Raw genomic sequence first — 12,860 nt, 5'->3', positions numbered from 1 at the left:
TAATAATAAAATTGGATACTTTTAAAAGCCTTTAATGTCTTAGTGATTATCTTGGTTTTATTTACGTACAGTGTTACGAAGGAATTGTGGTAGGGTTTTCAATTTGGGGTAGAATGTCTAGGCAAGTTGACATTTGTTTATGGTACAAAGAAAATAGATCATTTGACCTAAAAGAAAAAAAAAACAAAACTTATTACCATTGCTTTTGAACTGGCTTCTGTGGTTTCTGAATGCCCTTTATTAGAATTTAACTTTGTACTTTGTTTCACAATTTTATTATTGGTAAGGGGGTAAGGATCTATGTATGTTCATAATTTTCTGGGATTAAGTATTGTCCTGTTAATTTAGATTTATCCTCATTCCCTGTCCTCTGACCTTTACAATAATAACAGTTTGTGACTGTGTTGCATTACCTGAATATCTGTGGGGTCTTACCTAATAATAGTAGCCTAGGAAACCTGCAAAGTTTTAATCTTAGCAAGAAAACGTGATCTTAAACCAGATGTTAGTTTTCTATCCTCACCCTTGAACTAATAAAGCAAAGCTGCTGACTTGTGTACTAGTGAGGTGGTAGCTATCTTGTTCAAGATAAATGGATGAAGTACATTGAAGACAATATGCCCATGAGTTTATTCAGAAAAATACTTTTTTTAAACAATTGGGGTGGGGAGCACCGTCTCACTCTGTCACCCAGGCTGGAGTGCAGTGGCATTATTTCAGCTAACTGCAACCTTCACCTCCAGGGTTCAAGCGATTCTCCCACCTCAGCCTCCCAAGTAGCTGGGACTACAGACTTGCACTACCATACCTAGCTAATTTTTGTATTTTTTGGTAGAGATGGGGTTTCATCATGTTGGCCAGGCTGGTCTTAAACTCCTGACCTCAGGTTATCCACCCACCTTGGCCTTCCAGAGTGCTAGGATTACAGGCGGGAGCCACTGTGCCTGGCCTGAAAAAAGTACTCTTTTCTTTTTTTTGAGATGAAATTTCGCTCTTGTGGCCCAGGCTGGAGTGCAATGGCGCGATCTCGGCTCACCGCAGCCTCCACCTCCTGGGTTCAAGTGATTCTCCTGCCTCAGCCTCCTGAGTAGCTGGGATTACAGGCATGCACCACCATGCCCAACTAATTTTGTATTTTTAGTAGAGATGAGGTTTCTCCATGTTGGTCAGACTGGTCTTGAACTCCTGACCTCAGGTGATCTGCCCACCTTGGCCTCCCAAAGTGCTGGGATTACAGGCGTGAGTCACCATGTTTGGCCTGAAAATACTCTTATATCACCTAGTCACATGAATTCTTCTTATGGGGAGAGGGAGAGACAAAAATTTAACCTGATAAATGTCTGATATGCTCACCTGATATAAGCAGGATCCTAACCAAATTGTGGCCCTTAGCCATGTGGGTGGGAGCCATATGCCTAGTCCATCTAATACTCTTTTCTTGTAGGAATGAATAATGTTGTGTCATTGGTTTACAGTACAGTCTTTGATATCATTCAGCAATGGTTGGAGTAGATCTAAAAAGTTTTATGTACTTAGGCTGGGCGCGGTGGCTTATGCCTGTAATCCTAGCACTTTGGGAGGCTGAGGCAGGTGGATCACCTGAGGTCAGGAGTTCGAGACCAGCCTGACCACATGGTGAAACCCTGTCTCTACAAAAAATACAAAAAAAATTAGCTGCGCATGGTGGTAAGTGCCTGTAATCCCAGCTACTTTAGGGGCTGATGCAGTGGAATAGCTTGAACATGGGAGGCAGAGGTTGCATTGAGACAAGATCGTGCCATTGCACTCTAGCCTGGGCGACAAGAGTGAAACTGTCTCAAAAAAAAAATTTTTTTTTTTTTTTAATGTACTTAGACTGGAATATATCTTAAAAGTTTATTTAAGGCAAAATTTGAGACAAACTTAGAGGATTGTGTGGGTTTTGTCAAGCATGCTTAAGCTGGTATATACCTTCAATATGGAATGTAATTCTTTTTTTCTTTTAATATAGGGTAAGCTTGATGATTACCAGGAACGAATGAACAAAGGGGAAAGGCTTAATCAAGACCAGCTGGTAAATATGTTATATTTTTATTTTAGACCTAATGCTCAGTATTTTAAATAGAAAAATTAATTTTGTGGTTTTTTGTCTTTACAGTAAAGTTGGGTTCTTTGTCATTTTAGGATGCTGTTTCTAAGTACCAGGAAGTCACAAATAATTTGGAGTTTGCAAAAGAATTACAGAGGAGTTTCATGGCACTAAGTCAGGATGTAAGTAAAAGAAAATATACATATTTATGAAATACTTTTGTTGTTTCTTTGGGTTTTAGTCTTTCCATTACTATTGATAAGCTGTCTGCAAGGTGAGATAGTTGTGTCCAGTTATATCTAAGATGCCTTCACATTCTGTAAAGTTTAGCGTAACACCTGAAAGATGTCTTTTAAAAATACTAAGTTTGAAACTGGGGGCGGTGGCATATGCTTATAGCCCTAGCTCCTCAATAGGTTGAGGCCAAGAGTTCACGGCCACTGTGCATATATATGATCACTCCTGTGACTAGCCACTGCACTTCAGCCTGGGCAACATGATAAAACCCCATCTCTAAAAAAAAACCATTAAATTAAAAAAAATTTTTGAAAGGACCAAGTTTGAGATTTGACAAGCGTGTTGTAACTATGCTAAAGGTCTCATTGGTTTAACATGTTAGCTCTGCAAATACATATAAATAAGATAGTCGTTAGACATAAATAAAGAAATGTTTTTTATTTATCATGTTCCTTTTGTCTAATGACTCACAAGTTAACAGTCAGAAAATAAAGAGGCTCGTTTATATAATTGGTAATTATTCTCTGCTTTAGGAACCGTAAGGGGTATGGCAAACTGATGTGCTCCTATATCAGCACTCGATCCAACATAACAGTGGGTTTTTGATGTGACAAAAACCTTTGGGAATAAGGACAAAAGTTAAATACAAGCAAAGTCAGATAATTTGTTGAGGCCAGAAAATTAAGCCATCTGAATAAGTGTCATCTTCTTTGGAGAAGGCTAATAACATTGAAATACAGGCATATATTCCATAATGATGTTTCAGTCAACTGTGGGCCACATATATAATGGTGGTCCCGTAACATTATAATACTGTATTTTTATTGTACCTATTCTATGTTTAGATATACAAATAGTTACCACTGTGTTACAGTTGCCTACAGTAGTCAGTACAGTAACATGCTGTACACATTTGTAGTCTAGGAGCTAATATGCTAAACCATATAGCCTAGGTGTATAGTGGATTGTGCTATCTATCTAGGTTGTGTAAGTACACTCCATGTTTGCACAATGATGAAATTCCCTACTGACATATTTCTCAGAATGTATCCTTGTTAAGTAATGTGTGACTATATAAAGTTTCCTCTAATTTACTGAAACAAAAAAAAACAGTTTATTATATGAGACAATGCAGTGTAGGGATTAAGAGATCTGATTCTAGAAGCAGACTGCCCAGTTGAATCCTAATTTTGTGACTTGACTTAGTAGTATGACCATGGATGAGTTACTTAATTTCACTGTTCTTGTATTAGTCAAGGTTTTCCAGAGTAACAGATCCAATAGGATAGAAAGGGGGCTGATGGGCAGAGCCATCAGTTACTCGGTTTTCTAATCTGTAAAATGGTGATAATAATTGTACCTACATCATAGGGTTGTGCTTAGAACAGTATTTGATGCATAGCTAATATATTTCAAGCACTTAATCCTTTGTTTGTTTGTTTTGTTTTGAGACAGAGAGTGTTGCTCTGTTGCCCAGGCTGGAGTGCAGTGCCGCTATCTCAGCTTGCTGCAACCTCCGCCTCTCGAGTAACTGGGACTACAGACCAGCGCACGCCACCATGCCTGTCTAATTTTTAAATTTTTAGTAGGGACGGGGTTTTACCACATCGGCCAGGCTTGTCTCAAACTCCTGACCCCTCAGGTGATTGGCCTGCCTCAGCCTCCCAAAGTGTTGGGATTACAGGCATGAGCCAACGTGCCTAGCTTCAAGTACTTAATCTTAGAATTACTTCTTATATCTGACCAGGGAAGGAAAATCTTTGCCTGAAAACAAAAAAAGTAATTTAATTTTGTACGTAGTGTCTTAGTCAACTTTGTGTTACTATAATGGAATGCCTGAGACTGGATAATTTATATAAAGAACATACATTTGTTTCTCACACTTCTGGATGCTGGGAAGTCCAAGATCAAGGTACCAGCATCTTGCTGCATTACTGTGTCCTCACATGGTGGTAGAGGGCTTAAGGGGCAAGAGAAAGTGATCATACTCCTGCAAGCTCTTTTTATAGTAATATTAATTCATTCTAAATAGCTCCCAAAAGGCTCAACCTCCCAACACTATTGCATTGGGAGGGTTAAGTTTCCAACACTTGAATTTTTGGGAATGCATTCATACCATAGCACCAAAGGAGAGATTTATTCCACTTAACTTGATGAACCCTGCCCAATTTCTTTTTCTTTTTTAAAATAGAAGCAGGATTGCTATACAGTTTAATGTAACATCTATTTTGGAAGTTACTATCACTGTGTAATGAAAATACCTGTATCCTTTTTTGCTTCTCTTGTAACACTTTGGTATTTTCAGGACTTTTCTCTGAGCTTTGACTTCGTTAGCAGAGCTTTTGTTTATCTTTGATCCTTTGGTATACTTTCCACAATTATTAAACATGCTTTTTGTTCAGCATTCAAGAACTTCTTTAGCCTGGCTCCAGCCTACCTTTTCACCTTTTTCCTTCTTGAACTGTTCATTTCATACAGAATAGCTTTCTTATCTTCTTTTGCTTTAACTTCCTTTCACATTCCTGCCCGTCTTCCTATGTTTCCTGCCTCCACCTACCTATAAAGACCTTCCTGCGCAGGGTGTGGTTGCTCACGCCTGTGACCCCACGGATGGATCACCTGAGGTCAGGAGTTGAAGACTAGCCTGGCCAACGTAGTGAAACCCTGTCTCTGCTAAAAATACAAAAATTAGCCGGGCGAGGGAGCACACACCTGTAATCCCAGGAGGCTGAGGCAGGAGAATTGCTTGAACTCAGGAGGTTGATCTGTCAGTGATCCAAGATTGTGCCACTGCACTCCTGGGCAAGAGTAAGACTCCATCTCAAAAACAAAACAAAACAAAAAACACCTTCCTGGCTGGTCATGGTGGCTCATACCTGTAATACTAGTATTTTAGGAGGCTGAGGTGAGAGGATTGCTTGAGGCCAGGAGTTCAAGACCCAAGACCAGCCTTGGAAACATAGACCTTGCCTCAAAAAATTTTTATTAAATTATTTTTTTAAAAAAGAATATATATATTTTTTGAGATAGTCTCACTGTTTCACCCAGGCTGAAGCAGTAGCATGATCTCAGCTCACTGTAGCTATCACTTGCCATTTATTGCTAAGATATTTATTCTGCACACTCTGTTACCATTATAGATTTGTCTTGTTATTGCAGCCTTCATCATTCCTCCCAGGTCTCCTTCCCCATTTTTCCCTTTAATATAGGTTTCATATGTCCCCATTTTGGTTTTCTGTGTCTTGGTTCATCCTAGTGAGGCTTGAGAAAGGGGAAAAAGTGGAAAGGAGAACACTGCCATTCCTCTTGGAAAGACTGGCCTTCCTCTGTCCCCAGCCTGATGTTAGATACACAAGAGAGGGAAAGAAATAATTGAGTTTGGCTGATGTTTTCCTTTCAGCCTTTCTAGGGAAGAAAAAAAACAATGTGGGGAAAATACATTCAGACTTAGCTTTATCTATTTTTCTCCACCAGCATCTTATTCATAAAAAAAATTAGGCACTTTTTTCAATAGAATGGAATGTCTTTCTGAGACTGGCAGCGGAGTATTTTGGGGCAAAGGGGCACTTGTGGGTTTTTGGCATTTCCTTGTGAGTCATTAGTAGATACTCAGAGTTAGAACTTCGGGTTATTTGTCCATAGAGGAACTAGATTGAGGTAAGATTTTTATTGTTGCTGTGGTTGGGTTTCTTTTTTAATTGGCCTAGGCCTTTAAATTTCTGTATAATTTCTAAATTCATAAAATTTTTACTTTTTATATGCATAATGAAAAACTTCAGACATATATACCTAACTAAAGAAAACAGTACAATGAAACTCTCTGTACCTGTACCGAAATTGTATATTTATCATCTCATGGTCAGTTGTATTTCACATAAATCCACATTCATTTCCTTGCTCCTTTTGCCCTCTAGATTATTTTGAAAGAAGCCCCAAACACATTGTTTCATTAGTAATATTTCAGTAGTAAAATACCTTCTAGGGAAAGAGCTGTTCTGAATTTTTAACAATTGCTTAAAATGATTATGTTTAAAACTGTATTTGTAAGTTAGGAATCATCCTTTTGTGTACTGGGGTCATATCTCACTCATTGAGTAAAACATGTCTTATTTAAGCTGGACCTGAAATGGATTGAACTAAGTTTTATAGAACTCATTTGGTGTTTTACATTGATACCGTTTTGCAGATTCAGAAAACAATAAAGAAGACAGCACGTCGGGAGCAGCTTATGAGAGAAGAAGCTGAACAGAAACGTTTAAAAACTGTACTTGAGCTACAATATGTTTTGGACAAATTGGGAGATGATGAAGTGCGGACTGACCTGAAACAAGGTTTGAATGGAGTGCCAATATTGTCCGAAGAGGAGCTGTCATTGTTGGATGAATTCTATAAGCTAGTAGACCCTGAACGGGACATGAGCTTGAGGTATTAGTGGTATTTGATAATAGAAACTTCTGAGTATTTAAGTTGACAACTGAAAGGTTATTAATTAGCTATTTACTGTTAAAAGGTTGAATGAACAGTATGAACATGCCTCCATTCACCTGTGGGACCTGCTGGAAGGGAAGGAAAAACCTGTATGTGGAACCACCTGTGAGTATCACTGATAACTTTGATTTTATAACTAGGAATCTTTAAAAATTAATTTTCCTGTGTTTATAGTTCACTTGGGAGAAAAAAATTGGTTTTCTTTTTTTTTTTTTTTGAGACAGAGTCTACTCTCTTACCTAGGCTGGAGTGTAGTGGCGTGCTCTCAGCTCACTGCAACCTCCGCCTACCGGGTTCAAGTGATTCTATCACCTCGGCCTCCCAAGTACCTGGGATTACAGACATGCGCCACCACGCCTGGCTAATTTTTGTATTTTTAGTAGAGACAGGGTTTCGCCATGTTGACTAGGCTGGTTAGAACTCCTTATCACAAATGATTCCCCTGCCTGGGCCTCCCAAAGTGCTGGGATTACAGGTGTGAGCCACTGCGCCCAGCTAGTTTTCCTATTTAAAATTAATATTACTTGAATAAAATTTAGAAGTGTACACATAACATTCATCTGCTATTTACTGCTTGGTTTCTTTTTTGTTTCTTTATATGTTTAATCTATAATGTGGAAATCAGAACACGAGCAACAAACAACCGAAACTGGGAGTATGACAGTCCTAACTTCACATGGTCTTGTATGTAACTTAACTGTGTTTGAGGTAGACAGATTAACATCAGATTGAGTTTCCACAGCTTTTGGTAATAGATAGGGACTGTTTGTTTTATGACTGAAGTTTCGTGAACCAATTATTGCATTTCATACGTTCTGCTCATGGTTATTGCCTTAGTCTTTCTTTAGTTTGTCTTAGACATCTGCTAATTTGAGGATGTTAGTTTTTTTCTGTATTTAAAATATTCTGATACTTGGTCTAGTTTTCTGTGTGAGCTCCTTATTCTCAAACATGCAACTGTGAACTGATTTTTTAAAAAAGGGACATTTACGTTTCACTCCTTCAGTAAACTAGGAATTTACGTTTTAGCCTTTTGTGAAACCAGGGAATAGATTCTTATCTTTGCGATTTGTAAGGTTGAATTAGGAAGGTAGATTTTTGAACATAAAATGAAAGCATCTGTATTTATGCATTTTTAGCTATTGGTTGAAAAGAAATCAGATTGGATTATAAGCTTTAGTCACCAAAATGGTAATGAGCTTTAATTGGCAAAATTTAGAAGAGTATATTTGCTTTAAGGGTGCCAGTCCTTGTCTGTCCTTTCTTCATTTAAGAAATAATTTTCGGCCGGGCGCGGTGGCTCAAGCCTGTAATCCCAGCACTTTGGGAGGCTGAGACGGGTGGATCACGAGGTCAGGAGATCAAGACCATCCTGGCTAACATGGTGAAACCCCGTCTCTACTAAAAATACAAAAAACTAGCCGGGCGACCTGGCGGGCGCCTGTAGTCCCAGCTACTCGGGAGGCTGAGGCAGGAGAATGGCGTGAACCCGGGAGGCGGAGCTTGCAGTGAGCTGAGATCCGGCCACAGCACTCTAGCCTGGGCGACAGAGCGAGACTCCGTCTCAAAAAAAAAAAAAAAAAAAAGAAAGAAAAAAAGAAATAATTTTCTTGGTTTGTTAACTTTTACTCTGGTCTGTATTTCTTTGTAAAATATGTGTTTACCTTTTTGCTTTTAGTTCTGCAAGTTCTATATGTATAAGCTTGTTAGCTTAAAAAAGTAGTTTTAGGTCAAGCTTCATCAAATTTTCATGAGCATTGTTGAGTAACAAAGGTGTTACTAAACCTTTAAGCTTATAGCTTGTTTTGGGGTTATTTTCTACCTAATCTTATCCCACATCATAGGAATGTAACATCTTTACAATGGAAAGGTACTAATATACCCAAATTAGTGTTTTCATGTACATTTGATTTGTATCTATAACTTCTTGAAAACAGTTTTGAGCCAGGAGCTGTTGAAGTGAAATAAGGAAAACATATGAAGTGTTCATTATCTAAAGAGTTGTTGATAGTAGGATTAATTTCCCAAAGCTCTTGATACAGTATAGTCCTCAAAATTTTATTTTTCTTTACGGTGACCTATCAGGGAGTGGCCCTACTGTATAACTATTAATAATATACAAGCCAAGGAAATTGAAAGTAATAACTCTTTATACATCTCCCCCTCTCCCTGCACTGTTTTTAAATATCCTGGTACACCAAATTCTGATAGTTTTTGTTTTTAAATATCTTTCAATTGTTTACTTTCTCTTCTACTTTTATGCCTTTCTCTTGTCTGATGCAGCTGCTTTAAATCTTTAATGGCTTAAAATCTTTAGTGGCTTCATCTCAGTTTTATTTATATAAGTTTGTCCTTAACTTCAAGGACATTCATGGTCTGTTTTTTACCAGTTTCTGCAGCCACATCTTTCCCTATGCTTTTTCTTTGTTCCCTGTATTTTAGCCACAGTGGCTTCCTTTCCTTTTCTTGTATCTGACATCCTTTGTATAGGACTTTGTAATGCTCTTTCCTCTACCTTGAAACACTTCCACCCCTCTACTCTTCTAGATTTCAACTCTTGTAGCACTTACCTAGGAAAGCCTTTTGTGGCCTCACTCTGATTGGGTCCAATCCGTTGTACTTCTGTGTAGTACTTTTCACAGATGTAAGTTTTTTGTAGTTGTATTTGATACCACCTCTGTTAGACCATAAGCTTATTGAGGGAAGATACTGTGTCTTTACATACCTTTTTGTTTTCCCAGTGCCTAGCATATTGCCTAATGTGTAGTAGGTGCTGACTAAATACTTTTTGAATGAATAAATGTTAAATGTCATCTTTTTCCCCCTGACTAATTTACTTAAAATACATAAAGTTCAGGCCGGGCATGGTGGCTCATGCCTGTTAATACCAGCCCTTTGGGAAGCTGAGGTGGGCAGATCACCTGAGGTCAGACCTTCACAGGGCAACATGGTGAAACCCCGCCTCCACTAAAAATACAAAAATTGGCTGAGCATGGTGGTACACACCTGTAATCTCAGCTACTTGGGAGGCTGAGGAACAAGAATTGCATGAATCTGGGAGGCAGAGGTTGCAGTGAGCTAACGCCACTGCACTCCAACCTGGGTTTCAGAGCAAGACTATCTCAAAAGCAAACAAAAAACCCCATAAAGTTTAATATAACTACATTCTTCTTGTTCCCTATCATTCTGCAATACATTTCTGTTCTTGGTAAAATGTAATCTTTTTATGTGTTTATGTGTTTTAGTAACAGTTGTTTTTTAATCACAATATTTCATAGAATGTTGGATCTTCTTCAAGCCAGGCATCCTCAGATAAGTCTTACATTATAATTCATGCTCTTTTTCTTAGATAAAGTTCTAAAGGAAATTGTTGAGCGTGTTTTTCAGTCAAACTACTTTGACAGCACCCACAACCACCAGAATGGGTTGTGTGAGGAAGAAGAGGCAGCCTCAGCACCTGCAGTTGAAGACCAGGTACCTGAAGCTGGTAAGTATTAGGTGGATATGAACTTTAGTTTAGGGTTCTGGTTTTATTTGATTTTGCTACAAGTTTATATACGTACTTAGTTTTCATATATGTACACTAGATTTTATTTTTAAAGAGACTTTAAGCATGACAAACTGTTAAGAGAGATTATCGAGTAATTCCTACCAGTATTCATTATCAGTCATTTGTCTTACTAGTCTTGATCACTATTACAGACTGAGTTCTTTTGCAGTAGTATTGATGGGCAGGAGTATGGGTGAGGGCCAGCTGTTAACAAGGATTTTCAAATAGGTTTCTGTCTGAAATGCCCAGATTTGCTGTTTACCATGCCAGTGCATTGGATGAATAGTATGAGTTGCTTTTGTTTTGTTTTAATCATGGGGAGATTATAATTCCATAATCTTGAACTATAAATTCCTCCAAGGCAAGGAGTCTTTTCCAGTTAATTTTATCATGTGACACAACACTAATTATATAGCTAGACACCGAACTGAATACTTTTATGGTAACTCTTACGTTGATGAGTGAAATTCTGAATACAAGGAAACATCGGAGTATAAATTTTGCTAGAATCAGAGTGCCTGAATTTAAATCTTGGCTTAAACATTTACTAGCTTTGTAACTTTGGGCAAGTTAGTAAAACTCTTGTACCTCAGATTCCCCATTTAGAAAATATGTCGGCCGGGCGCGGTGGCTCAAGCCTGTAATCCCAGCACTTTGGGAGGCCGAGACGGGCGGATCACGAGGTCAGGAGATCGAGACCATCCTGGCTAACACGGTGAAACCCCGTCTCTACTAAAAACTACAAAAAATTAGCCGGGCGAGATGGCAGGCGCCTGTAGTCCCAGCTACCCGGGAGGCTGAGGCGGGAGAATGGCATGAACCCGGGAGGCGGAGCTTGCAGTGAGCTGAGATCCGGCCACAGCACTCCAGCCTGGGCGACAGAGCGAGACTCCGTCTCAAAAAAAAAAAAAAAAAAAAAATGTCAAGGCCGGGCGCAGTGGCTCATGCCTGTAATCCCAGCACTTTGGGAGGCCGAGGCAGGCAGATCATGAGGCCAGGAGATCGAGACCATCCTGGCTAACATGGTGAAACACTGTCTCTACTAAAAATACAAAAAATTGGCCGGGCGTGGTGGCAGGCGCCTGTAGTCCCAGTAGGCTGAGGCAGGAGAATGGCCTGAACCCGGGAGGCGGAGCTTGCAGTGAGCCAAGATCTCGCCACTGCACTCCAGCCTGGGTGACAGAGCAAGACTCCGTCTCAAAAAGAAAATATGTCAAGTGTGTATATAGTGCCTGGCACACGGTAAGCACTTGGTAACTGGTAGCGAGTAGGTTGAAACTAGAAGGGAAGATTGTACATTGGTAGAATTAGTAGTTGAGATTAATATAAGGCAATCTTTTTCCCCCTCTTACCACTTTACTAAGTAAGATTTTTAATCTGTATGCTGCTTTATACTATTACTTATGAGAAGAGAGAGGGCTTTTAATGTAGTAGCTCTTTATTTGCATTATACATGATCTGAAATAGCTACTGTTGAACCTAAAGTAATTAATTCTGGAATAAATGGTAAAGAAAACTTTCTAAAATATAAAACACTGTTAATTAACTTTATAAATAAGTTTTAAGTAAATTTAGATTATGTGATGGTGAACTATTTACTTTGTTTGGAATTTAAGTTGGATTTTTTTTTTTTTTTTTTTTTTTTTTTTTGAGACAGAGTCTCTCTCTGTCACCCAGGCTGGAGTGCAGTGGCGTGATACTGGCTCACTGCAACCTCTTGCCTCCCGGGTTCAAGCGATTATCCTGCCTCAGGCTCCTGACTAGCAGGGACTACAGGCACACACCACCATGCCAGGCTAATTTTTGTATTTTCAGTGGAGATGGGGTTTCACCATGTTGCTCAGGCTGATGTCGAACTCCTGACCTCAGGTATCCACCTGCCTTGGCCTTCCAAAGTGCTGGGATTAAAGGCATGAGCCACTGCTCCCGGCCTTGTTTTTTTTTTGGGTCAGAGTCTAGCTCTGTTGCCTAGGCTGGAGTGTAGTGGCATGATCTTGGCTTACTGCAGTTTCTACCTCCAAGGGTCAAGCAATTCTCCTGCCTTAGCCTCTCGAGTAGCTGGGATTACAGGTGCACACCACCACGCTTGGCTGATCATTTGTATCTTTAGTAGAGATAGGGTTTGACCATATCGGCCAGGCTGGTCTCGAGCTCCGGACCTCAAGTGATCCGCCTGCGTTGGCCTCCCAAAGTCCTGAGATTATAGGCGTGAGCCACCATACCCAGCCTTAAGTTGAATTCTTTTTTGGGCACTGAGTCTCACTCTATTACCCAGGCTGGAGTGTAGTGGCGTGATCTCAGCTTGCTGCAGCCTCTGCCTCCCAGGTTCAAGCGATTCTCGTGCCTCAGCCTTCCCAGTAACTGGTATTACAGGCACACACCACCACGTCTGGCTAATTTTTGTATTTTTAGTAGAGACGGGGTTTCACCATGTTGGCCAGGCTGGTCTCAAGCTCCTGACCTCAGGTGATCCCCCTGCCCCGGCCTCCCAAAGTGTTGGGATTACAGGCGTGAGCC

At 39.7% G+C, this 12,860-nt stretch overlaps 1 protein-coding gene across 1 annotated transcript in view; it reads left to right on the top strand.

Moving 5' to 3' along the window:
- The window catches only part of CAPRIN1 (cell cycle associated protein 1), a 50,841-nt gene that overhangs the window by 19,382 nt on the left and 18,599 nt on the right, over positions 1–12,860 (top strand). Inside the window, exons 3-7 of the mRNA XM_010358360.2 lie at positions 1,991–2,053; positions 2,164–2,250; positions 6,492–6,730; positions 6,816–6,898; positions 10,143–10,280. Of these exons, the coding sequence (XP_010356662.2) occupies positions 1,991–2,053; positions 2,164–2,250; positions 6,492–6,730; positions 6,816–6,898; positions 10,143–10,280 (610 nt within the window). The remainder of the gene's footprint in view (positions 1–1,990; positions 2,054–2,163; positions 2,251–6,491; positions 6,731–6,815; positions 6,899–10,142; positions 10,281–12,860) is intronic.

Source organism: Rhinopithecus roxellana, chromosome 15 (assembly GCF_007565055.1).
Source record: "Rhinopithecus roxellana isolate Shanxi Qingling chromosome 15, ASM756505v1, whole genome shotgun sequence".
Classification (NCBI taxonomy): Eukaryota; Metazoa; Chordata; class Mammalia; order Primates; family Cercopithecidae; genus Rhinopithecus; species Rhinopithecus roxellana.
The sequence above is the reverse complement of the archived record's forward strand: the minus strand, read 5'-3'. Positions and strand labels throughout refer to the sequence as shown.